Source organism: Alternaria ventricosa (assembly GCF_023758065.1).
Source record: "Alternaria ventricosa strain BMP 2768 chromosome Unknown scaffold_6, whole genome shotgun sequence".
NCBI lineage: Eukaryota > Fungi > Ascomycota > Dothideomycetes > Pleosporales > Pleosporaceae > Alternaria > Alternaria ventricosa.
The window spans coordinates 1,424,884-1,450,930 of record NW_026055686.1 but is presented as its reverse complement, the minus strand read 5'-3'; the positions used below and the strand labels follow the sequence as shown (position 1 = coordinate 1,450,930).

The following is a 26,047-nucleotide window of genomic DNA, read 5'->3' as shown; positions in this document are numbered from 1 at the left end:
TAGGATCAATGATGACTCCGTCAGTGTTGGTTCTATGCGCGGTATTAGTTCCATGCCTCTCAAATTCTGATGTAAAGTACGTGCCCACCGACATCGACGCCTATTCGCAGATTCTTTCCTGTCGCCATCGTAGCCGTGGATACTTCCAAGATGAAAGCCTCTTCTGATCGAATTGGAGTTGGCTGGTAACAATGAATCCAGAATCCATCTGATAAGATTTCGGTTGGTGGGGCGACCTAGGTCCGGGAATCGGCCGTTCGCGCCCGAAGCCGCCTTCCTACTTTATCGCTCACCCATACCCCACTTTTGGAGTTACTTCCTACTCCAACTCTTTACCCCGTAATCAACAGCTCGACCATTGGTAGCAGCGGAACTCGAGATGGGATTTCTTCGGCGCTGATCGTTGCGCTCGGATGATCAGATAAGATAGGCGTAAATACCCCTCTTTCTAACGGATAAGGTGTTCTTCCCGCGTGTGCTGCACCGTCGCCCCCGTCGGCGCATTATCATCTTTACTAAACTTGGGTCGGCGTTAGATCAGCTAGATTGGGGTGACTCCGAGCGCAGTTGATAACAAGGGTAGCAACACTAAGATGGCGGAAAGAGCTCACCACTGGCGTTCGTCGCAATTACTTCCCTCCCAACCTCCTTGACTAGCGACGCGTCCCTTGATTCGCGTTCATCATGACTTTGAGACAACGCTTGAGGAATATCGATGAGAAAGTACGTCTCCGTGGAGACGATGCGAAGCATGAGCAAACAGATGCATGGAGCAACCGCGATCTAATTCCTCTCCCGCCGGAGCGTAGGACATGGGGCTGGTTCAATTTCTTCGGGTTTTGGGCGATTTCATCGCTGAACCTCGCGAATTGGCAAACACCAAGTACCTTCTTGAGTAAGCTATACCATATGAATCTCGTCGCTTTCGATCGCTGATATCACCGAAGCTATGGGTTTATCTGTCTCACAGTCTATCCTTATCATCGTTGTGAGCTGCTTGTTGATCGCTTTCTTCTCCACACTTATTGCTTGGGTTGGATTGAAGTGGCACATTGGCTTCACAGTACAGAACAGGTATAGTTGGGGAATGCGCGGGAGCTTCATACCTTTGTCGCAGAGAATCCTGCTCAACTTCATCTGGAACGCCGTTCAATGTAAGTTGGAGTACTATGAAGATGAGCATGATGCTATGATGCTAATCTGAACCAGGCTGGAATGGTGGCCGTCTAGTCGCTGTATGCTTGACCGCGATCTGGCCTTCGTATGCCCGTATGCCGAATACTTTTAGCCCCAACTTCCCTGCTACCACCGACCAGTTTGTGGGATTCGTCGTGTTCTGGTTCATATCGACACCTTTCTTGTGGCTGCGACCGGAAAAGTTCAAGATCCCGTTCCTCATAGTCTGCCTCTGGTGCGGCATCGGAATGTTGGCATGGATGATCTGGGCAGTGACGACTGCTAAAGGTGTAGGGCCTCTTTGGAATGCTGGCGAAAACATTCCATCGGGTTCCGCTTGGGGTACCTCGTGGCTCATCATGGCTGGTATCAATCAGAGTCTTGGTGGCATTGCTGCGGGTATCACAAACGGCAGCGACTTCTCACGCTATTCACGTGGAAGAACACCCTATATGGTCGGTACTATCACTAGCTGTGTGATCACCAGCGTCATCGTCTCTCTAGTTGGTCTTGTTACAACTGCGTCAGGACAAAAGTTGTACGGAGAAATCTATTGGAACCCACCGGATCTACTCATGCGCATGATGGACAACGGTAATGGCTCATCGAAGGCACGTGCGGGGGTATTCTTCCTGGCTGCAGGTTTCGCATTTACCGCAATGTTCGAGAACATTTGCGGAAACGCTGTCTCCGGTGGAATCGACCTTGCTGGCCTGTTTCCACGTTACATCAACATACGACGTGGTGCCATCATTACATTTGTGGCGGCATGGGTCGTTCAACCCTGGCAACTCATCAACCGTGCCACTACATTTATCGCCGTGCTGTCTTCCTTCTCGGTCTTTCTAGCACCAATCATCGGCATAATGGCATGCGACTACTTCCTCTTGCGAAAGAGAAGGATCCGCTTGAGTCATTTATATCGAACTGAAAACTCGTCGTATTGGTTCACCAAAGGTTTCAACTGGCGGGCGATACCCTCATGGCTATGTGGATGGATCCCGACGATTGGGGGTCTTATAGTGACAGTAAGAGGAGATGCCGACCCACCACGGGCTTTGGTACAGCTCTACAATATGGCCTTCTTCATAGGTGAGGAAATCGTCTCACGACCTTGGAAATCGAAGAGCCACTGACACCCTAACAGGATTCTTCATCAGCGCTTTTATCTTCTACGTCCTCAACAAGATCTTCCCAGTTCCTGATATGGACCAGATCGATCCTATCGATCTATATGGTACCTTCACAGAAGCGGAGGCAAAGCGAGCTGGTGTAGCTCCGCTAGACGACAGCCCTATTCTGAGAGGGGTATCTGGGCGAAGATCGACCGAGCAGGTTGTCATTCATGCAGAGAAGGATGTGTGAGTGGGGTAAACACATAGATTAGAACCATGTAGAACTCGTCACATGGAGCCTTGCAAAGTAGGCTCGGCCAATCATTTGACGTTTCACAGCCTAGCGACGCCGCAATACTGCATAAACATCGCCCCAAAGAGCTATCGAGGACTTATAGGCTTTGGCTAGATGGCGGGGCTGAGCACAAGAGGGATGCACCACAAGAAGTACCTGTTACCTTGGAATCTGTCGCGCAAGTTCCATCTTTTCGTCGCTTCGCTCTTGTCTACGCTACCAGCTCAGTGCATCTATACTATTAATCCTGGTCTGAGCTCTAACACCACAGATCGCAATGGCTCATCGCCGACACGATAGCGCAATGTCCCAAACGGACATACCGCTAATACCTCATGCAGGCGATGGCGACGCTGCATCTGCTCTGCAATCACTGACGGCTGATTCTGGGCAAAACACTAACTTCCGAACACTTGCAAAATCCCATTGGCTCACCCCGACAAACATGTTGGCTTCTTATTTCTTCGGCATTGCTCTCGCAGTAGGACATCATCGATATTACACTACGCTGGATGGAGATGTGATAGGCTCGACAGGGCGACAGCAGTGGTCATTACGGTATGTACCAAGACATACGCCCACGTTCATGACTGACACTTGTAAGATTCGGTAACGCTTTCGCAATCAGCATCGCTCTGGGTCTCAAGATCGCCGTCGGCATCGCATACACGCAGTATGTATGGATGCGTCTCCGGAAGCGATCGATAAGCTTGAGATCTATCGACGACTCTTTCGATATTTCGAGAAACTTATCCGCTTTCTTCAACCTTGAAGTCATCCGGAAGCTGCACGTAGGGCTCATGGTTGCACTCATACTATGGTAAGTGATAGACGCACCGTTGGGTGCTTATTACTGACGGTGTGTAGGTGTCTACCATTACCAACATTGTTCGCTCCCCCAACATTATCAGTCGAGACAAGAACAACGCAATCACACTCTATAGAACAAGCGCTAAGAGCGGACGTTAACAATCTCAACATGTCAGACGCGTTCATACTCAGGCAATCTGCGAATCGTCCTTGGATTACGGGTCCTTCAGCTCGGCTTGGACGAATCGTCAGCGCAGTCATATATTCCGGTGGCCGTCTTCCATTCGAAACACCTTATTCGCATCCAAACACGTCTTACGAGACAGAAGCCTATTTGCCGGTACTAAAATGCACGACAGCAAACAGCACCGTTCACAACGACATACTGCGGTTTGCCAGTGAGACAAGAGTCGCTGCAGCGAACAACTTGACCACCGATAGTCTAAAGTGGATGAACTCTGACATTCCTTCCGGCGGAGAGATTGGATACCTCGGACTCTCATATCCAAATACTCTAGGAGAATCTACATCAGGTCTGAACTGGAACAATACTAAGCAAACCGCCAATGAGTTTGCTTTTGCTATCCAGAAACGTCCAACTGATGTAGCGTATCAGTCTGATACCGATTATTTGTTGTGCGAAGTGTGGAACGCTACCGTATCCTACACCGTCAATACCCGCAACAGTATAGTCAGCATTGGAAACGTCCATTGGGAGTTGCTCAACAAGTTTGATCCGCAGAGCGCCATCCCCATCAACGAACTTGGGCGAGCCTCCGGCTCTCCCGCCTACTCCGGATATACTATAGGCCTAGCAAGCTATTTGCTTGGGTATGTCGCCTGGCGCAGAGATAACTCCCGTACTAAGCTGGATTCGGCTGGTCCGCTTGATACGACATCCCTCTCTACAGGTTCGCAGTTTTACAACATGACTCGCAACATGAACGAGGCAATTGAGGCTGTCAACACTCTCCAAAATCCGTCCAGCGTCCGGGACATCTCGTTCCGTGAGGATATCGAAGCATTTGCGCTGAACGTGTCTTTGAGCATGATCAACGATGCTTCGCTTTGGTAAGCTACAATCTCATCATGTGATCGAAGGCTAACGTTGTGAAATAAAGTACTAAAGTCCCTGTCAATGTCACCACATTCACCTCTGCGGTCGTCTATGCCTATAATCCACAAAACCTGCTACTATCGTACGGACTGGCCATTCTTGGTAGTACCATCGCCATTGCCTTTGGACTGTTTGCGATGTGGAAGAACGGTGCATGCTATGATAATCGAATGTCTACTTTTGGCACAGCAATGCAAGGCTTTGATGTGAGTGTGAATGGAAAACATATACCCGATCAGTAGCTCACAGCAAGCCAGGTCAAGGAGGTGTTCGAGGATTCCAAGACACGGGCGGCACAACCACTGAGAGGTCAAGCTGCGAAGACAAAGCTGATGTTCGACGCGGAAGAAGGTTTCGTACTCGGCCACCGCAAGCGGCCCAGCGGAGGCTCAAGTATCGGCACGCCTATAACAGAAGAAAGTTTCGTGCTCGGCCACCGCAAACGGGCCAGCGAAGGTTCAAACGTCGGCACGCCTATCAGAGAATGAGGCCTCGGCATTCGATGCGCGACGTACACATGTGGTGATTACACGGTTCCGGTGCATTTGAGATAATCATGTAATTGTCGATTCGTACAGGAAGCTTCGCTGATCAGCATGGGGAGTATCAACTATACTAGATCTCATACATCTATTTAATCTCGGAAGCCTTCACAACCGTCCCAAACATATCATCAATCTCCGTCAACGCAACCTTCTTCACCTGCGCAGCCGGAATATCCTTCATATCGCGCTGACCAACACCGTCTTCCACAACAAGAGCCTCGTATCCCAAAGTAGTCGCTTCGCGAGCGGTACTCGACACACAACCATGTACCATGTATCCCGTGAGAACAAGCTTCTTAAGCCCAGTCTTCTTAACAACTTTGGCTAGATCTGTCTTTGAGAAAGACCCGGCGTGCTTCTTCCACACGACAGGCTCGCCGTCGATAGCCTCGATACCGTCCATTTCCTTGGTGAGCTTGCCATTAGGCTTGAAGATAGCTGCTTCGTCGTCGCCCGTGTTGTGCAGGACGTGGACGATGTGGCCGTTCTGCTTCCGGTATTTTTCGAGGAGGCTGGAGATGGCGACGTTGACCTCCTTGTAGTCTTGAGCGGGTAGGCTACCATAGATGTATTCGTCTTGAGCGTCGATGATGACGAGAACAGAGTCCTTGACCGATGCTGTTGAGTTGGGGACTCCGATGACCGAGCGAAGAGAGGGAGTTGACATCTCGGAAGGCTGGTTTTGGGTGATTGGGAAGTTGAGGAGTAGAAGGTGTATATAGAAATGATCAATCGTCAGGCAGTTGATTGAAGCGTCGAGGGTGATGGATGTGTTGGTTGTCCATTTCTGTAAACCCGTCGACCTTTATATTGTCGACCGATAACCCCTGCGAGATCCTCCTACCTTCATCCGTCACATGCCGAGACCAAAATTCTGATCTGATATCGTAAGCCAGATTTCTGTGGACTGATCACTAACCAGAGCCTCTTACTAAGGCGGACACGTCTTGTGCGAACATCACTTCCTGTCCCTCACTCAACACCTGTCACATCGTATAGTGTGCGATTCAGCCCCTCTAGTCCAGCAACGCTCAGTCTCCCCCCCACAGCTTTCGCACGCTTTTGGCTCGCTCTGGGTGTTGTTCATCTCGTCGGGCAGGGTATGTCGCGGAATGGTCAGACGCTTTACCTCGTCGGGCTTCTCAAGCTGCTGCGGTGAAGGCCAATGATGAGTAGACTCGTGGTGATGGAGTACGGATAACCACCAAAGAAATCGGTGCTCTTTCGGTCGCTGCAAAACCCGTAGTGTAGGGTCGTTGCTGGTTTCCCTTATAGCCCACTCCGCAGCGAGATCGTCCACTTTAAGGTGCGCGAATGAATATGTTTCCCTCTTCGTATACAAACAAGGGTATTTGTCTGCGAACGTATCGTAATTCATACTCGTCAGGCTGAACTGTACAAGAGGAAACTGTCCCGCCATCTGCCCCCACGACCTGTTGGAGGTCGTGAGTCCGTCACAACCTGGGAAAATGAAGAGCACATGGATTGGGCACCCTGCTAGCTTTTGGTAGTGTAGGATAGCCTGCTTGATCGACTCGCGGTAATAAGAGGTTTGGCTTAGCTGACCGAAGACGGTTTCCATGGAGGAGTCGTGTCCCAATAAAATACGGTAGGTATATTGGCGATGCGATTTCCATTTCCCACACGTTATCAGGATGCGCGAGTCTGGTGTGGGGCGTAGCCAGACGATTGCAGATACGGTTCCATGTGTTGTATAGCGCATCCACGTGAGCGTGCGCTTCCGTCTCTGCGTCCTGGCATGCGGAATCTTCCTTGGATCGGGATCCGCTGGATCGCGAACAAGACAGCACAATATCGAAGGTCTCTCTAATATCGTCGGTATTGTCGTGGACATGTACGTCTGTCCCAAATAGTGCTCTTGCGTCAGGGCAGCACGCATAACTGACGGCAGGGTTGATAGTAATCGGTCTGTCTGAGCGGATGAGAGAAGGTCGCACCTCGACTCCGTCTTCGTCGATCTGTATGAGTAGACCCTTTGAGCTGCTGAAATCTCTCCATTTAGGCTCCTTTATATTGGCGGTCCTCGTAGCCGACCAAGGTCTCGTCAATCTCGTGAAGAGGACGTTCGGTATCAGGCCGTCCGGCTCGTGCTCGAGAACAGCCATGATTGTGCGAAGCTTTGTGACTACGAATGCCTTTCTTTGAACGAGTATATCCATGTCGTCGGATGTCGCTCGAGCCAGTATGTCGACATTGGGCGCTGAACTGGACACGGATTTGGACGCTGAGGGGGACGCTGAGGGGGACGCTGAGGGGGACGCGAAGGTGGACGCGGAGGTGGACGCGGGGGCAGCGATGATGGTACAGTATTCATCCTGAATGGCCTTGCTCCATGGTCCCACTCCAGTCGTCTCAGCCGTACGGCGCCAGAGTAATTTGGCTTTTTGTGGCGAACATCCGATCCATGGCTGGGTGATGGCGTTCGGGTCTTCCTTCTACGAAACGATACGATGGTAGGTAGGTGTACTCAGAATACGTACTGCATCGGGTGCACTCGACCATATTTCTTTTCCATTCGGACCGATCGCAAAGGCGAATCTAGATGCCGACTTCCTAGTAGCGTTGCATCGCGCGAGATCTAGCTCTTCAAACTGCACCTACGTCATCGATCCGGTAGTGCCGAGCATCAACCATATCCAACTGAAATCCATCATGATGCTTGGTATCCTTACCTCCCTCAATACCCAAGAAAAAGCTTTCAGAGACCATGGCACCAGGCGATAACCTCCCCGATTTTCTCACGAACACCAAGCTCGACCCCAGCTTCGACAAAGACGTTCTCGACACACATCTAATCTACGATTACGATGCGCAAGACAGCGACGGCAATCCCGAAAAGTGGCGATACGAACTATGGTGTTTCTCTTCGGAACGTGTCGTATACGCCATCCACGGTGGTCCAATGGCTGGCCGCATCAACTACCAGCGTGCAACATACCAATGTATCCGCCCCGGTGAACTATGGCAGATCAACTGGCTCGAAGAGACAGGCAGCATCGTTTCTGCCGTCTACGATATCAAGGAGAAGAAGATGACGACGTTGATCGCGTTCTCGGAGGGCCACTGGAAGCGGGCGAAAGAGGCGTTGGGCGACAAGAGGAAGAAGGAGGATCTGGAGAGATGGAGGGGGCTGGCTGGTGTGGGAAACCAGACGTCGAGGTTTATGCTGAGCGAGCAGGCCCATGTTGTGGAGGTGTTCAAAGGCAAGGGTAAACTGGTCCCGATCAAAGAGAGCGATCCCCTGTTCTGATTGTGTATAACCGATGGACATCAACCAATGAAGTCGTTACCTTGTACCAGTCATCTCGCATGGTATATCCATTCATTGACATGAGAAAGACGTGAGAGGAGACCACGGGGTTGGTATCATTGTATGGCATGAGATGAGGTGTTCGAGGGATCGTAACCTGTCGGAACCATAGTGCCGGTAATGAATTCAAAGCAACGTACCTTGCAGTGCAGACTGGCAGTGCGACCATCCATGCGATGCTGTGTAGCAAGCCAGTGCCACAATGGAACCGGAGCGGTGAGCCATCCTGCCACAGTTCGGCGACCAGTTCGGCGTTTTGGCGTGCCGTTACATCTTGTCGCAGACATCAATCACGACGCCATTCAGGTTCTCATGCGCATGCGATACGCGTTTGTCCTCCAGACTTGGTATGTTTTCGTGTGTCTCAAGGGCTTATGACATGTGAAAACTGTTCCCCAGAACTACTCTCCATATTCCTCCGGCACTCCTCGCTTGAGCACATAACATGCGTTACACCGAGAGAGCGGGAGGCGGAGGACCGACGTGGGAATGTCTCAATATCGCTTGGTTTCAATAAACCAACAAACCAGTCGGATCGCTTTGGAGTCAGAAGATGCGTTCGGAGCAGTGGTAGCAAGTCTCGCTTGTGCTCCGGTGGATTGCCAGGGCATTACCGACCCAGTGGTCCTTTGTTCCAATGGGGCACTCGATGCTTGTGATGATCTTAGTATTTTGGCAGGTTTCTTCAGTACGACGAAAGCTGTATCGTGCTGTGGTCAGAGTGTAGAAGCATTGCTGACGTTGCTTTTCGGTACGTGTCGTCATCCTTCCGAACTCTTACGTTGCTTTAGGTCGCACTCTACAGGAACAGCGTGTAGTCGCTTGCGACCACGTGCGGTGCTGCGGGTGTCGCTGTGCTTGAAGGAATAAGAGGTTGGTTTTCTCCTTCTGTACAGCCGGGCGAAGGCGCTGCACACGTCTGATAACGGTGTGGGGTAATGCCCGTCAGCAGCCAGGTCCCAGCGCAACGCTCCCTCGTATGCCCAGCGGGCTTCACGGCATTCATTCAGCGCGGGGTCCTCTGGCCCTGCGTAAGATATAGGCAAGGTTTGTACCGGACGTTTCAAACGCTTCTCGAAGACACTGAAGATCCAGGGATGGTGGGAGCGGCGCATGCCGTGGCTGTTAGCGGCATGTTGTGAGTGGTGAGTGGCTTGGTTGGACAAAGAACAGACCGCATGTTCGGAGTCCGATGCCTGCTAAGCGCCCGCAGTCTGCTGCTGTAAGGACGGTGAGACTCGTCATGCGCCATTGGAGTGGTCTTGCGCTAAGGCCAGATGTGTACAGAGATTGAGCAAACGAAAGGACTCCATGGCAATCTCCACTCACGCCATGTTAGATGAGGCATGTCAACAGCTCCAGGCCATCGCACGAGAAGCATAACGGATCGCTGGGACCGCCGGAGACATGCAACTCACCGTGCTTTTGTGCTGTAAATGAGGGAAAAGTTAATATGCAGAGTTAATTTTCCGACGCATTGCTCCAGCCCTTGAGGTTGGAGTGTCAGTATGCCACTACCGCCGAGCGCGGCCCGTGCGTGAACCCTATCGTAACTTGGCCCCAGTACGCCATGTGCCACAAAGCAGACAGTCGGTATGACAGGGCGTGGCGGGCGCGACGGGGATGCAGTGCGACGCTACTCGCCCATTGATTCTTATGGTGCTTCATCAGCTGCTGCGAGCCTAGCAGCTATGTCCAGCCCGCCGTCCCTCATTCCTCGTGTGCCTCCATATTCCTTTTGCTGCCTCGCGACCCCAGGCTGAATCACCACCCCGTTTCATTTCGACTTGCTTTTTACTCCTCGGTCTGGAACAAATCGCCTTCATATACTCGCAGTTCTGAGCTCACACACCACCCAAACCCCTACTATGGACCGCCCGGCACTCACATCACGGGAGCATCTGGAGCTTCTGCGAAGCTCTGCGTTTGAATCCGAACATGCCTGGCTCTACGACACTTCCTACCTGCAACATGAGGCAGCAGCGATGGCGTTGGAGCAAGAGATTGAGCAATCGCATGCCAGTATATCGCCAGACGACAACTCAGACGAGCAAGTGCGCATCATCAAGACGCAGATCAACATCCACAGGGAGAGGCAGCGGGCGCTAAGGCCGCATCTTGAAAGCGGGAGCGACCAGATCGACGAAGACGGGAACGAGTGCGTCTTTGTGCCAGCGCCGAACCAATGGGGCGCGAATGGAGACCTGGACGAGGAGAGCGAGAGTCTGTCTGCAGTGAGTAGCAATTCCTGTCCACTGCTGGGTCGTGACTGACATGCCTCAGATCCACAACCTCCTTACATGGCAAACCTCATACTCGCCTGTCTCACATGCCCCGCATGACGAACTCCCCTCCCCAAATACACCGTACCACTCGCTGCTCGATCCTCACCAGCCTACAACCACGTACAATCTTCACCGCACGCGAGAGTGGACAGGATCTTCCGGCTTCAGGAAATACATCTACAGCGCACGCGACTACTCGGACAAATACGCTCTATACATGCTTGAAGCCACCCACCGCGACGATAGCCAAGTCAACGCTGCAGACTTCTTCCGTGTCGCCGAATACCCACAACCATGCATAAACATCCTTCTCTCCGGCATCGACAAGAAGCGCGCCATGACCAAAGACGCAGCCTACAAATCGCGGTGCATACATCTGCGCGGGCCATTCTCACAACCGATCAAGGAATACCCAGATAGGCAACAGAAGATACCATGGTCACCGCGACGATTTATATACGGTGGACGTCGTTTCGTGTGGAAGCAAGGAGATCCTAACGACGATGCCATGCCGGAGACATTGTACGAATATCAGCAAGACTGGGTAAAGCCAGGAAGCAGGACGGGCAAGCGATGCGACGATGCAAAGCTGATCAAACTTGTCTGGGGAGAGAAGAAGAGGAAGGGTAAAGTAGACAGCTACACGATCCATTTCAAGGGCGGCATGGATCAAGTCTTTAGGGAGACCTTGCTGGCCAGTCAGATGGCCAGGCAGGTATGTCTCTTCACCGCGATGGACTGAGGTCACTATCTTTCGTCAGCCAAGGGTGAAATTGTACTTGTATATAACCACACAGCGCGAGGCGTTCAAAGGGGCCGTGGAACACGGGATGATACCACGGAACAGCATTTTGCAATCAGTTCCCAGGGGAGCTTTCTGCTATTACAGATTACAGGATCTTAGGAGTGGGCAGCAGGCTTCTCTACTACCTTGGACATAATTTAGGCCCAAGGGCAACACTAATCAAACTCAAACATTAGTCCTTCCATAAGGCAGCAATGCAGCCATCATTCAGTTTCTCGCTTGACAATCACCTCACCCAGAAGGAATTGCGAATAATGAGTAAAATCGCGTGACCATCTGCATGCAATTCATCTGACTCACCTGAATACCCAGGTTGAAGCGAAGAGAGGGCACATCCGCAGAACCGTTACATTGTGTAAGCCGCATATGCATGCCAACAGTTGATGCTACGCTGTAGATTAGACGATAGCCTTGCTAACATACGCCCCTTACGGTATGTTGGCGCTGGTCGCATTGGCGGACCCTGCGATGATTGCGTTGGGTACTTTTTGGGAATACAAAATTATGCACCATCGGCTGTGGCTGAAGTTGGTCGTAGGTGGTAATGAGCGTGTTGTTTTTTGTGGCGTGGCTCTACGCGCGAAATGCAATGCACATGACCAACTTGAATACCACCATGATAGGCAGGTTTTGATCTCTCGGAGGAATGCGATTCAGGAAGGCGTGCTCATCATACTCAGGTGGAACAACGCTCCTCCCTACCATGTCGCCTGAGCCAGCATGCAAATGCAGGCGCTGTACACCGGTGTAGGTAAATACCACGATGACTTCATCGCCAGTCATCCGTGCATGCTCTCCAAACCCATCATCGATCGCATCTCTCCCCACGCACTCATATCGCATTATTGGCCACAGCGTACCCACCTGTGATATTCGTTACTGACATCCTTCCCGACTCAAGGGCATCAACTCGACGTTGAAAGCTGCCAGAACCAAAATCTTACCTGCGTCTTCGGCTGACGCCCACCGCTCCGCAACAGAACCGACAACCTGTTAGCACACCCTTTCTCTCGGGACCACCGCCTGGTGCGCACGCCACTTTGCGGGTATATCAAATCAAAACTCGGAGCGTGCGATACTGCATACAACCCGACCGATCAGCAAGCAAAAGGGCCCATGTACGTCGCTCACAGCGAGGGCCACCAACACCAACATACCCGCTTCACCGTCTCGGAAGGACCCTCGCGGAGAAAGACCCACCAGTCATGTTTTCAGATCGGAGCATGGAGCTGCGAATGTCAACTTACCTCTTCTGCTGCGCGTTGATCTCGCCCCCTCCTCCCTCAGACCTCCTATCAAATTACTTCACCAAGTCGCCCAAGATCACAGAGCATGGCCCCGAGTGGTCACGCTCGCGACTGCCTTTCCTAGCCAAGACATTCTTTGGCAAAGACGGCTGCGAGGAGTACTTCAAGTTGATGACTGATGTGCTGGACATGGTCTTGCCGGATGATGCGTTCCCGCGAGACAGCGGGTTCATTGTGGATGCGGACGCTGGGATGGTGAGTGTTGTTGGCAAAGGAAGGTTTACGAGTAAGAAGACGGGGAAGGGATGGGACGAGCAGTTCATCTATCGGTTCAGTGAGTTTGATTATGAGGGGAAGATAGGGCATTGGGAGATTTGGGCGGATCCTTTGAGTGCCTGGGAGGCTGTTGGGGAGTGAGCCTTCTCATATCGTCGTTGGAACTCGTGGATATCGAAAGACCGATTGAGGGTTCGACAGCTAGGTATATATCTTCAGCGACAAGCTTAGAATGCTAAAGATTCGAAGTTTACAGCAAATGTATGGATGCAGGTGGAGCTAGCGAATGAATGCCGTTAGCGTCTCGCTTGATTGATGTGGGTCCCTGGCGGCGGCTTCTGCAGCTTCCTCTGAGCCCTCAACTTTTCTTCATCCGCTCTTACACGCCGCCAAACCAGGTCTACAACACCATGGTGCAAGCTGCGCAAAGCCCTACGGAGCAGTGGCGCGCATCAATAGTAGCTCGCTGATTGTTCTACACTAACCCACAGCCGCTGCTTGCTGTGCTTCATTTCTCATGGTACGTTCATTATCTCCTCCTCTCTACAGCACCCGCATCCTCGCAACGCGCGCGCACAGCTCAAAAGATGATATGTACATCGACCATTAAACACTTTAGGAAGAGCCGGAAAAGGTATGGCTAGCATCGACAAATGCTACGCCGTCGCTGCTTATAACTTGGTCTCTGAAGAGCATCATCACTTTCACCTCATGGAAATTTAGCTTCGAACTGTCGCTGACGATGCAAAGATTAGGTGCCCCCTATTTACGATATTCTAAGCGAACGCTACACAACGCGTGACGTACACGACGCGTGATGTCGACTCGGTGGTATGGATATGTCATGTCGCGCGAGCAGATGTGATGACAAGGGCACAATGCGACATCTTGTGAGATGCGCATGGTATACTGTGTATTGACGCTATGGAGACTACGTCTGCAGAGTACTGTTCGCTCTATCGCTGTCGAATAAGGCCGCGGCATCCAACTCGAGTGTGGAGACGGACGGCCTCGCCTTCTCGTACAAGCCTGTAGTATCTGGCAACCCTAGGAAGGGTTCGGCAATGTTGTCGCAGCCGGCAGGCCATGAGATCGATTGATCAAACGCATAGCTGTCGCTCCAAGACTGGATAAAGCTGGTCATATCGAAGTCGAGATCGGGATTGATCACGGAGGATTGTCCCTCGAGCACGGCGAGATCGTCCGTATTGAGGGCATTTGAGTCTGCCCCCAAGTCGACTATATCGTTGAAATCGAATGTATCCCAGTCCCACGACTGATTACTTCCATCTGCTGCTGTCGCCGATGTTGCTACCGTGCTGGGGCTGTCGCGCTCGGTCGCCTTTCTCTTTGCGTACTCCTTCGGTGTCAAACCCGTCTTGTCCTTGAAGATCTTATGAAAGTACCGCGGCGTGAGGTTGACCTTCTTGGCTAGGTTTTGGAGTCTCAATGCGCCCGCGTCCTCGTTCTCCAAGGCTTCCATAATCAATACACATGCTTTCTCCACTGCTCGCTCCTGTGGATCTTCGAGTACGGTGTTGGGCTTGCATCTCTTGCACGCCCTGAACCCAGCTGCCTCTGCTTCTAGTGGTGTCGCATAAAAACCGACATTTGCTCTCCTTGCTAGTCGTCCAGGGCACGTTGGTCGACAGTAGATTCGGGTAGATTTGACGGAGTAAATGAAGTGCCCATTCGCGTCCGCGTCTCGTGTCGAAAGGGCTCGCCACCGTGCAGCGTCAGTCGCATAAGCCATGGTATAGGATTTGTACTAGAGGACTACGTAATTAGCATGAACCAAAGTCTCGCAGCGATGGTGCGCAAAGTATACCTTCTATATTGTAGACTTGCGGATGTTTCTAGACAGCTGGAAAGCGTGAAGCTCAACAACGTGAATGTACAGCAATCCAGATTCGTCCTGCGCGAAACTCGAATGGTAAAAACTAAATGTCAGTCAGATACGTACAGCGACAGTAATCGCGGCAGCGGGCCCTCTTAAGAGCTATGGAAGTCTTGCCGCACCCCAAGGCTATCTACGCTGTGATTGGATACTTTGAGAGCCAGTTTGAGAGCACGCGATGACGCACGCTAAACTCATCTCTATGAACACCTAAACATCGCGTATTTGGAAACATGCGATTCACGAAGTGCTCCTTACATATCAAGGATCAATGTATGCGAGATGAGTGCGCACGCGAAGCATTCGGCGCGTCGCGTCGGGCTCTTTCCACGTCGGACGCGACTTGGGTGGAAGAGGTAGGCACGATGGAGGCACCGACTACCAAACCATGAGTCTCACTCGGGCTCAATCTTCTGCCACCGATGGGATCTCTGCAAATTCGTTCTCGCTTCTACCAGCATGGCGGAAGGCCTCGACAGTGTTGCGGTACCCAGCATCGCGGCTCTCCCACCAACGACAACGCGACAGATCGGTTCCGGACAGGTCCTTGTCGATCCCAGTTCCGTCGTCAAGGAGCTCATAGACAACGCTCTAGATGCGCGAGCGAAGAGCATATTTGTGGACATCACTGCTAACACGGTCGACTCTATCCAAGTCAAAGATGATGGCCATGGTATACCAGCTGAAGATCGCCCTCTTGTATGTCGGCGCTACTGTACCAGCAAAATACGAGACTTTCACGACCTGAGAGAAGTCGGAGGGAAATGGCTGGGCTTTCGTGGTGAGGCACTATCAAGCATGGCCGACATGAGTGGCTCGCTTTCTGTCACTACTCGAGTAGAAGGAGAGCCAGTTGCTGTCAAGCTGAAGTATGATCGTAACGGCGAGCTGGCTTCGTAAGACATCAATGGTAAGCGTACGGTCACTTATCACAGACTAAGTTTTGCAGCACCGAACACGACTCCCATCCGGTTGGCACAACGGTCAAGGTTACCAAGTTCTTCGCCTTCATACCCGTCCGAGAAGTGACGGCGATCAAGAATTCAACGAAAGTGCTTGCGAAGATCCGGCGGCTGATGCAAGCCTACGCACTCGCCAGGCCTACTATACGCTTCAGGCTTCGCGTACTGAAAGCGAAGAACAGCAATGGTGACTTTGTCTATGCGCCGAAAGCCGACGCCAACATTGAAGATGCAGTCCTGAAGGTCATCGGTAAGGATTGCGCTCTACAGTGTGATTGGACTGCATTGGAGGCCAATGGCTTCGAGGTTCATGCTTTCCTGCCCAAGCCCGGTGCAAGCGGACCGAAGATAGCCCATCAAGGGGCGTTCGTCTCGATCGATGCAAGGCCTGTGTCGAACAGTCGTGGTACTATCAAGCGGATTATCACAACTTACAAAGAACGACTCCGAAAATCAGCGCCTTCGCTGGCTGGCGTCAAGGATCCGTTCTTCTACATGAACATCATTTGTCCGCCTGACAGTTACGACCCCAACATCGAGCCAGCCAAAGACGACGTCATGTTCGACAACAGCGAAGTGGTTGTTGCGGTTGTGGATAAGCTGCTAAGAGCTTACTATCCTGAGGCTGTCCAGGATATTCCAGATATTCAGGATGCTGAGATGCCGACGTCTGCACAACGGCAGTATGAGCCCCAATCTGAAGAGCTACCAAGTCGCATCGAAAGCTCCATCACGATACATGAGGATGAGCCTGCAAATCGGAATGAGCAACCCACGACTGATCCGGCTCAGGCGCTGCCTCGCTGGAGGTCAAGCATGTATGGTATTGATGAGGATGATCTAGAGTTTCTGCAAGAAAACCCAGCGTCTGTGGTCGAAGAGGAAGATGAGAAGGGTCTACGCGCAATGGAAGTGTCTAATCCATGGACCATTGCTCGAATGAACACTACGATCAAACCCAAACAAGCTGCGAGCAACGAACAGCTGCTGAGCCCGGTCAAAAGCCAAAGAGGTAGCGATGCGCATCTCACCTCTCCCAGTCCTGCTGTTACTCCACGTCGTCCATTGTCAGCGGCGCCCCTAACACCTCAGACCTTGTCAAAGACGAACGTGAGGTCTCCTTTGGATGTCGAACTGGAAGGTAGTATCCAGCACATGCCGCACCCTAGTTCAGAAGCTGGTATTCTGGACGATATGACACAAGAGTGGACTATGAACAGTCGCGATCGCCACAGATTCGCTGCTCGACCGCCACAGACTGGCATGTCGAGCCATTTCGCACGACCTGACATCAACTCCATCAAGTCAGGACCCAGTAATTACAGCCAAATCGGAATCAGCTCACAGCGGTTGACCTCTCCAGTAACGCCAGCTCCTCGAAATCGACGCACTCAACCTGGCTATGTAAATACACCATTTGCACCACCAAAGCAGAGGTCAAACGGTACGGATCTCGGACACTATCTACTTGGCACGCAAGCTCTCGAACCAGCTCGCCGACAAAAGCAGGCCAGGAAGAATGGAGGAGCACCATTCCCAAATAACGACTCATCCTCTCCAAGCAGACCCATGTTGAACCCAGCGGACCGCCCAGTGGCAATACAAACTCACTCAAACGACAATACTGATATCCGTAACTTCTTTGGACGCGGCAGAGACAAGGAAATAGCTGGATCGCTGGTTAATGGTCTTTCTCGAGCTTCCTCGGCAGAACCGCAGTCCCGCTCAGAGCGCGCCGGAAATCTTCCACTGCACAACGATGACGGTCAGATGAATATCGATCCGCGACCAGTGGCTGATGAGTTTCGAGCTTTTGCTGAAGACAAAGATTATTCCTTTGGCCCTCAGACGTCTAACCGAATCTCAAAGCCTCCAGAGACGCACCGTCCCGATCAAAGCGGCAAAGAGATGGAAGCGTACTTCAAGACACAAGAACAGCAACACTCCAGCTCTCCATCTCATACCCATATCTCTGCTCAAAGACAGGAGCCTCGCATCGCGCCGTCCCACGAAACAGTGAAGACACGTCGACCCAGACGCCGCACAACAGACGCTCTCGAGCGTACCAAGTCGTCCAAACTTCCATTGGAGCGCACACCCCATGGTTTCCAGATCCAAGACCTGGTCCTCCACCTTCCAGTCAGCATCCAAACCATTGTACAAAGCTCGCGTAAACTCGACATGCAGCGCAACAGTCCAGAGTGGGGTTACGCGTCGGAAAGCGCATATGACGTGTTCGGCGAGCCGGTGTTTGAAAAGAAGATCATGGAGTGGGTGATTACGTTGGATGCACTGTTGTGTCAGCGGTATGAGAGGATCGATGGCCCAGATGCGCGGTGTGAGATCCATGAGGGGATTCAGCGAGCGCTTGATGGGAAGAAAGAGGCGGATGATGTTACGCAGAGGGAGGAGAATATGAGTCAAGATGTGCGGCGTGCTGCAGGCGGGAAATTCGGGCATGATGTCTCGATGGATCTCGGTGATGCTTCTGGCGTCGTGGTTCAGCAGCCACATATCGAGGTGGAGAAGAAGGTGCACGATGACGGTGAGTTCGATTTCGATATGGAAGAGTTTGTTGATCTGACGGGAGGGGACGAGAGGCAGACTCTGGGGGTAGCTGGTGAGGGGGGTGCGGAAGCGGTCAAAGTAAAGGGTGAGTTTGATGACGATATCGAGGATGAGATGTTGATGGATCTATAGAGTATGTGGGGGAGTGCGACACGATGGACGAACAACACACGGTTTTGATTTATCCTCGACGTAGAAGGCGTATCCAAGCAGTAAGAGCATCCACTGCCTCCGTAATTCGTCAATATCATGACCAAATCTACGATCTATGACATCCCCCGCCATCTCTCCCCACCCCTGATCATCTACAGTGACCCCTCAAACCTGCCTAAAAGCCACTTCTTCAGGCAACCTAAAACTAGCACAGAACATCCTCTTCTTCGGCGCTACATCCCTCACATCATACACGTTCACATCCTCCATATCTGGCGTGATCGCGGTACCTAATTGCCTACTAACCTCCTCGCAGATACCCTTGATCTCCTCCACATTATCGTCGCTCTTGGTCGAAAAGCAGTGTACATGGATCATGGGAAGCTTCTGCGAGGTGTGTGGCGCGAGGAGTTTCTTGATCTCAGAGACTGGGTATCCAGGGACGTTGGCGTAGAGACCGATGAAGGAGGGGAGGAAGGTGATGGCGGAGGCGGGGAGATTCATGACGTAGTGTGAGAAGAAGCGTGGTTGGACGAGCGTCTTGAGGGGTTCAGGCTGTTTCTTCTCTTCTGGTTTACTGCGCGAGGACTTGGTTTTGGGGTAGATGGATACGGAGTGCTCGTCGTTTGTCAATAGATCCGCGGAGGCTTGACGAATAAAAGCTCCGCCGTCAGTGTTGAAAGAACGGACAAAGTCGCCTACTTTGTTGATCTTGATGTTTCCCACGAGCGAGTTGTAGGATTCGGGGTTGAGGTCGTTGGCCCAGACGAAGCACTTCTTCTTGCCCGCGGGTATGGCAAAGGGTCCTACGCCGGCCATGACGTCGCAGATTGCCTCGCCTTCGCGGAACATGTTGCAGAGCCGCTCGTGCTCCGTGTGTAGACGCGTGTTCCAGTATACTTTTGCAAAGTCGAATTTGAAGGTGCAGCCCTGCTCGCGCAGTTCGACGTTCATGTCGTCTGGGCCATGGAGTACTTCGTACTGGAAGGTGCGGAATGCGTTCTCGGTGCCTACGTTGTCGAGCTTGTTGATGACCGTCTTGACCATGGGGTTCTTGTCTGCGAGGACCGTTGCAATGAGGTGCTTGTAGGGCCAGTACCGCTCGCGGAGGTTTAGGTGGGCGACGTGGCCGGCGAGGGCGAAACCCTGGGGTATCTCATCGTCGTGGACGGACTCGGGTGGGGGGATGGTTGCGCTCGTGATCTCGGAGTAGGTGAAGTAGTCGTAGTTGAGCTGCAACTGGTACGGTATGACGCCTAGGGTGCCGTCTTGCTCGAGATCGCGTAGCTTAGGGGACCACGTCGTCCGATCTGCCTGGTTTCAGACTCAGTACTTCCATGTACTACCGCCGTGGGGTGACTCACCGGACTGGACGACTTCTGGTCGCAGGAGAAGGCACTTGCTGCCTCTCGACGCTTGTTCTGAATCGGGGTCGACTCTTATCGGATCTATGCGATTACTTGGCAGCGTGTCCTTGCTGGCGGTGAGTTCCTTGCGGCATCGCGATATGTCTTTGGGGTTGAAGATGCGGGCGGCCGAGGTGGGGATGGTCTTTTGGAAGAAGCTGCGGTCCAGCACCTTCATGGCGCGGTTCACGGGAGGCGCGAACATGTCGTTGGTCACTTCTGTGGCCGACATCGAATCGTGGGCGCGTGGAGATCGGGTGTCGCGTGGGTGTGTCGCGGCTGGGGAATTATTTTTTGGTGAGGGATGACGCAGGCACCGTTAGGATGACCCCAGCATGGCACATGTCAGGTACCGACCGCTTTGGGCGCGACCTCGAGAGGAGGAGAGCATTCACGTCTGAGACACGTGTAGTCATCTTTCTATCGATCTCGACTACGTGCAGAGTGTCAGTGTCTTGAACGGCGTCAGGGTCCGCTGCATAGGTGACGACAGGCCAGTCCAAGCGCAGTGGTCGGCTGCAGGGGTCGGGACACCAGGATCGCGTACCTAATCTTGCACTCGAGTGGTCAATCAACAAAACAACTTCGCCATAGCACCGCCTCCTGAGCCGTGGATGACCGCGACCGCGCCCTCGCTCTCGTCCGTCCACTGTCGTCGCCGCCCATGAAGTCTCCCGGATCCCGCGTCTGACCGCTGCATAGACCGAGCGGCCCGTTGCCATCTCCTTTGTCCGCATACCCCGGATTCCGAGCACGAACAAAGTCACCACGCCCACCATGGCGTCTGGCGGAGGAAACATCAAGGTCGTGGTGCGATGCAGGCCCTTCAACGGCCGAGGTAGGCAGCCCCTTGCCTTACTATAACGTCGCAACTAACAACGCGCAGAGAAGGCGCGCAATGCCCAATGTATCGTGCAGATGAAGGGCGACCAGACCATCCTCTCCCCTCCCGCCCATGCCGATATCAAGGGGAAAGCCGCAAAAGCCGCCTCCGAGGGCACCAAGACGTTCGCCTTCGACAGGTCGTACTGGTCCTTCGACCGCGACGCTCCCAACTATGCCGGCCAGGACAACCTCCACGAGGATCTTGGCAAGCCGCTGCTCGACAATGCCTTCCAGGGCTACAACAACTGTATCTTCGCCTACGGTCAGACGGGTTCGGGCAAGTCGTACTCTATGATGGGCTATGGCGCCGAGTACGGAATCATCCCCAAGATTTGCCAGGACATGTTCGAGAGGATCAAGGGGTTACAAGCAGACAAGAACTCGTCCTGCACCGTCGAAGTGTCCTACCTGGAAATCTACAACGAGCGCGTACGCGACCTGCTGAACCCGTCGAATAAAGGAAACCTGCGAGTTCGCGAGCATCCCTCCACTGGTCCCTATGTCGAGGATCTCGCCAAGTTGGTCGTCCAGTCCTTTCCCGAAATCGAGAACCTCATGGACGAGGGAAACAAGGCCCGTACCGTAGCGGCCACTAACATGAACGAGACGTCCTCGCGATCGCACGCCGTCTTCACCCTTACCCTCACCCAGAAACGCCACGATGTCGAGACAAGCATGAGCGGAGAGAGGGTCGCCAAGATCAGTTTGGTCGATTTGGCTGGATCGGAACGAGCCCAGTCGACGGGTGCGACTGGCGCAAGGTTGAAGGAGGGTGCCGAGATCAACAGGTCTCTGTCTACACTGGGTCGTGTCATTGCAGCGCTTGCAGACCAGTCGTCGGGAGGCAAGAAGAAGGGTACCCAAGTGCCATACCGAGACTCCATCTTGACATGGCTCTTGAAAGACTCTTTGGGAGGAAACAGTATGACAGCCATGATTGCTGCCATCTCTCCCGCCGACATCAACTTCGAGGAGACACTCTCGACCCTCCGCTACGCAGACTCCGCAAAACGCATCAAAAACCACGCTGTCGTAAACGAAGACCCGAACGCGCGCATGATCCGAGAGCTCAAGGAAGAACTGTCAAAACTGCGGACTCAGCTGGGTGGAGGAGGCGGTGGAGTTGCCGGAGCGAATGGCATCATAGAAGAACAGTACGCACCCGATACACCATTGGAGAAGCAGATCGTTTCCATCACACAAGCAGACGGTTCGATCAAGAAGGTATCCAAGGCCGAGATTGCAGAGCAGCTTGATCAATCAGAGAAACTCTATACTGAGTTGAATCAAACTTGGGAAGAGAAGCTGCAGAAGACGGAAGAGATCCACAAGGAACGAGAAGCCGCGCTGGAAGAACTTGGTATCAGCATCGAGAAGGGTTTCGTCGGTCTGTCAACACCAAAGAATATGCCTCATTTGGTCAATTTGAGCGATGATCCTCTCTTGACTGAATGTCTCGTCTACAACCTAAAACCGGGCACGACGACCGTTGGCAATTCTGATGTTGAAGGCCAAACCGCACAAATACGTCTGAATGGCTCGCAGATTCTTGCCGAACATTGTCACTTCGAGAACGTGGACGGCAAGGTGACGGTGATACCCCAGGAAACCGCAAGTGTCATGGTCAATGGTGTACGCATCGACAAGCCAAGGTTACTCAAGAGCGGCCACCGCATCATCCTTGGCGACTTCCACATCTTCCGCTTCAACAACCCGCAAGAGGCAAGAGCTGAGCGTGCTGAAGTAGGCACAAGCCTACTGCGACAGACGGTTACCGCCAGCCAGCTCAACTCTCCCTCGCCTGCACCAAGACCCGGTCACGACAGATCGTATAGCGCCATCAGCATCGCAAACTCTGACTTCGACCCCGATAGTCCGAGGGCAGGATCGCCTGCATTTTGGCAACGCGGTCGTGAGTCCGAGTTCTCCTATGCACGCAGAGAAGCTCTTACCGCGTGGCTGGGACCAGACAAACGCATCGAAAATCTCCCAGACGAAGACTTTGAGGCTCTCTTCGAAGATCTCAGCAGGTTGCGCGAAACCCGCAAAGCACGTCCCGAGAGTCGCATCTTCAGCGACGAGGATACAGAGTCGATGTCCTCATATCCTGTACGAGAGAAGTACGCTTCTGGAGGGACGCTAGACAACTTTTCGCTCGATACCATGTTGACGATGCCATCTACGCCTAGGCAAGATGGCAGCGAAAAGATGGAGGAGATACGAGAAGACATGGAAGAGAAGATGGACAAGCGGAAAGAGGACTACAGTGCAAAGCTAAAGGCTGACGCAGAAGCTAAAGTCGAGCTGGAAGAGCTGCGAGCCGCGAAAGAAGAGATGCAAAAGCAGCTACAACAGCAGAAAGAGGCTTTTGCACGTCAAATGAAAGAGCTTGGCCACGAGTGGGTACCTGAAAGCAACGGAAGCCCGGAAGCCGAAGGTGAAGGTGAGGTCGAAGCAAAAGATGCACACAACGAACAGAATGAGCAGCAACTGGAGTTGATCCGGACTGTTTTCAAACAGTGGCGACGAAGAAAATACGTCACAATGGCCGAGACACTTCTGCAGAATGCCGCTGTTCTGAAAGAGGCTCAGGTCATGAGTCAACAGATGGACAAGCGCGTAGTCTTTCAGTTCTGCATTGTCGATGTTGGCCACACTGTTCCGTCATCCTACGACTTGGTGAACATGGGCATTCCGGGAGAAGACGACGAATACCTCGACAGCCAGTCCAAGCCATGCGTTGGTGTTCGCGTTATCGACTTCAAGAACGAAGTGGTGCACCTATGGTCATTACAGAAGCTGCGCGATCGCGTACGACGGATGCATCAAATGCATCAGTACATGAACCGACCCGAATACTTCCAGCACTTCAACCCAGAGTCGCCGTTCTCAGAACCCTGTATGCCCGAGTTCTCGCGTATTGGCGATGTGGACGTTCCGCTTGCTGCTGTGTTCGAATCAAGAGTACGAGACTTCAGCCTGGACGTCATCTCTCCTTACACAGCAAACCCCATTGGTATCATCCGACTATCACTGGAGCCTTCGTCTGCAGAAGCACCTTCGACTACGCTCAAGTTCAATGTCGGTATGCATGAGCTTGTTGGGTTTCCGGAACGAGAAGGCACCCAAGTCCACGCTGTGCTCTTTGTACCTGGTATCTCGGACGAGAGTGGAGCCACGACCACGACCTGGATCACCGATTTCAACGAAGGCCCTATCCGCTTTGAGAGTGTGCACAGCATGAGTCTTCCATACCCGAGCCCGCGCGACACCTTCCTTCGAATCTCTATCTTTGCCAAGGTTACGGATATCCACCTCGATAAACTGTTGAGCTGGGATGACATGCGCGACTCTGCGGAAAAGCCCAAGCAGAAGCGCCGTCATGCACGACTTCCAGAGTCGGAGTTTTATACAGAGGATACACACGACATCTTCTCACGCATCCAGATCCAAGAGATTACGGACGACGGGACATACCAACCCGTCGAGGTAACGCAGAGCAACGTTATGGATGCTGGGGTATACCAACTCCACCAGGGTCTAGCGCGTCGCATCGTTGTCAACCTCACCCATACTTCCGGAGACACGATACAGTGGGAGGATGTCAAATCGCTGCGCATGGGTCACATTCGATTGGTCGATGCAGCTGGTAACAGTCCTAACTACGGCTCACCCGTAAAGGAAGTACCTGTCGATCTGACATCGCCACCTGTCATCAGGAAGAACGCCGATGGCACCACAAACGTCAAATTTGTAGGCCGATGGGACAGTACGGCTCACGCGTCTCAAATTCTCGATCGGGCGACAAAGGACAACTTCCGCGTGAAAGTCACGCTTTTGTTCGACGTCACCTCCTCCAAGCTTATCGAACCGATGTCGTTCTCTTTCGACCTCTTTGTACAGATCCGGGGCCGTTCTTACATGCGCCAGACCTCTCTCTTCTCGTTAGCCAATATCTGGAACACGGTGAAGGTCGTTCACTCGACCGTAGGAATCTTCAACGTTGCTATTCGCCCCACCTCCGTCAAGCGTGCGACAGACCTCTGGCGAATGAACACGAAAGACGACTACGTGAAGGGTGAAGAGCAGCTCGCGGGCTGGACGCCGCGCGGTGTCTCGCTTGTGCGCGACTTCATTCACATAGAAAAGCGCCGCGCTCGAATCGCAGAGATAGAAACAGCGCGTTCTGTTTTGTCGTCCAAGGCATTGAGCATACCTGCTTCCGCACTTGCTTCCTCAAAGGATAAGCCCTTGGAAGAGGCTCAGATAGCACTCCTCCAACGCATGGTCTCGCTCTGGAAGACCAAGAAAGCGCCTGCGGAAATCATCCTCAACCCCACGAATCTTGAGCCTCCCACCAACGGCGCCGCTTTTGCGGCACGCTCTCCTTCTCCATCGCCGAACCCAACCCCCAGTTTGACAGCTACCGTCCGCTTCATTAGCAAGAACCCTAACTTAATGAAAGCGTCCTACCTCCTCACTCCAGATCCGACAAACACGCGCTGGATACGGCGATACGTCGAACTACGAAAGCCATACCTCCACATCTACTCATCAGACGGCGACGAGATCAACGCCATCAATGTCAGCACAGCGCGTATCGACCATTCGCCGCAAATCGCGAAACTCCTTGGAGGCGGACAGCAAAGCAACGGCCAAGGAAATGCCGGCGCGCACAAGGACGTTGTCTTTGCTGTCTTCGCGAGAAGCAACACGTACATCTTCCGAGCGCGAAGCGAGAGGGAGAAGATTGAATGGATATTGCGATTAGATCAAAGTTACTTCAGCAGCGAAGGAAGCGAGGCGTCGACATGAGGACGCGTAATGAGTATTTGGCTGGAAAAAGTTACATGTAGACATTCGGCGCCATGTGGAAGGGTTTTAATTCTTGTACCGAAGTTGTAGAACAGTGGAAAGACGGTCGGTCGAGGTGTTGTTGTTGCTGTCCCCGTCAGGCTTTGGCGTTATAGTCGGGCTTTTGTATAGCTTTTCTTGGGATACCCAGAGTATAGTTGATACTCCTTTTGCGCGATAATTTAGCGTAGAGATTCTGTCTATCCAGCTTCATTGCTAGACTATAGCTTCGTTCTGGCCCTGATGGTGTTGATGCTCGTAGTAATTGCAGCTCGTAATACTGCGCGCAGCTCACATGCACCCCGCAAGCGCTAGCCTGT

The 26,047-nt window shown here is 52.7% G+C and overlaps 9 protein-coding genes across 9 annotated transcripts; 6 read left to right on the top strand and 3 right to left on the bottom strand.

Moving 5' to 3' along the window:
• Nucleotides 1-1,271: 1,271 nt before the first annotated feature.
• J4E93_004571 (uncharacterized protein) lies at nt 1,272-4,471 on the top strand (the record flags this gene model as incomplete). Its single annotated transcript, XM_049342499.1, has 4 exons — nt 1,272-2,268; nt 2,324-2,537; nt 3,191-3,406; nt 3,796-4,471. The coding sequence occupies 4 exons, from the start codon at nt 1,272-1,274 to the stop codon at nt 4,469-4,471; spliced, it is 2,103 nt and encodes a 700-aa protein (XP_049200651.1).
• A 672-nt stretch (nt 4,472-5,143) lies between these two features.
• On the bottom strand, nt 5,144-5,725 carry J4E93_004570 (uncharacterized protein; the record flags this gene model as incomplete). The annotated part of the gene is made up of 1 exon (XM_049342498.1): nt 5,144-5,725. One exon carries the CDS (start codon nt 5,723-5,725, stop codon nt 5,144-5,146), a length of 582 nt encoding a protein of 193 aa, XP_049200650.1.
• A 2,061-nt stretch (nt 5,726-7,786) lies between these two features.
• J4E93_004569 (uncharacterized protein) lies at nt 7,787-8,329 on the top strand (the record flags this gene model as incomplete). The annotated part of the gene is made up of 1 exon (XM_049342497.1): nt 7,787-8,329. The coding sequence occupies one exon, from the start codon at nt 7,787-7,789 to the stop codon at nt 8,327-8,329; it is 543 nt and encodes a 180-aa protein (XP_049200649.1).
• Nucleotides 8,330-10,257: 1,928 nt separating this feature from the next.
• Nucleotides 10,258-11,416, top strand: J4E93_004568 (uncharacterized protein; the record flags this gene model as incomplete). Its single annotated transcript, XM_049342496.1, has 2 exons — nt 10,258-10,623; nt 10,673-11,416. 2 exons carry the CDS (start codon nt 10,258-10,260, stop codon nt 11,414-11,416), a joined length of 1,110 nt encoding a protein of 369 aa, XP_049200648.1.
• Nucleotides 11,417-12,684: 1,268 nt separating this feature from the next.
• J4E93_004567 (uncharacterized protein) lies at nt 12,685-13,143 on the top strand (the record flags this gene model as incomplete). Its single annotated transcript, XM_049342495.1, has 1 exon — nt 12,685-13,143. The coding sequence occupies one exon, from the start codon at nt 12,685-12,687 to the stop codon at nt 13,141-13,143; it is 459 nt and encodes a 152-aa protein (XP_049200647.1).
• Nucleotides 13,144-13,933: 790 nt separating this feature from the next.
• J4E93_004566 (uncharacterized protein) lies at nt 13,934-14,755 on the bottom strand (the record flags this gene model as incomplete). Its single annotated transcript, XM_049342494.1, has 1 exon — nt 13,934-14,755. One exon carries the CDS (start codon nt 14,753-14,755, stop codon nt 13,934-13,936), a length of 822 nt encoding a protein of 273 aa, XP_049200646.1.
• A 603-nt stretch (nt 14,756-15,358) lies between these two features.
• J4E93_004565 (uncharacterized protein) lies at nt 15,359-18,561 on the top strand (the record flags this gene model as incomplete). The annotated part of the gene is made up of 2 exons (XM_049342493.1): nt 15,359-15,795; nt 15,849-18,561. 2 exons carry the CDS (start codon nt 15,359-15,361, stop codon nt 18,559-18,561), a joined length of 3,150 nt encoding a protein of 1,049 aa, XP_049200645.1.
• A 186-nt stretch (nt 18,562-18,747) lies between these two features.
• On the bottom strand, nt 18,748-20,193 carry TRM5 (tRNA(m(1)G37)methyltransferase; the record flags this gene model as incomplete). Its single annotated transcript, XM_049342492.1, has 2 exons — nt 18,748-19,892; nt 19,947-20,193. The coding sequence occupies 2 exons, from the start codon at nt 20,191-20,193 to the stop codon at nt 18,748-18,750; spliced, it is 1,392 nt and encodes a 463-aa protein (XP_049200644.1).
• Nucleotides 20,194-20,765: 572 nt separating this feature from the next.
• J4E93_004563 (uncharacterized protein) lies at nt 20,766-25,688 on the top strand (the record flags this gene model as incomplete). The annotated part of the gene is made up of 2 exons (XM_049342491.1): nt 20,766-20,826; nt 20,875-25,688. 2 exons carry the CDS (start codon nt 20,766-20,768, stop codon nt 25,686-25,688), a joined length of 4,875 nt encoding a protein of 1,624 aa, XP_049200643.1.
• Nucleotides 25,689-26,047: the final 359 nt, after the last annotated feature.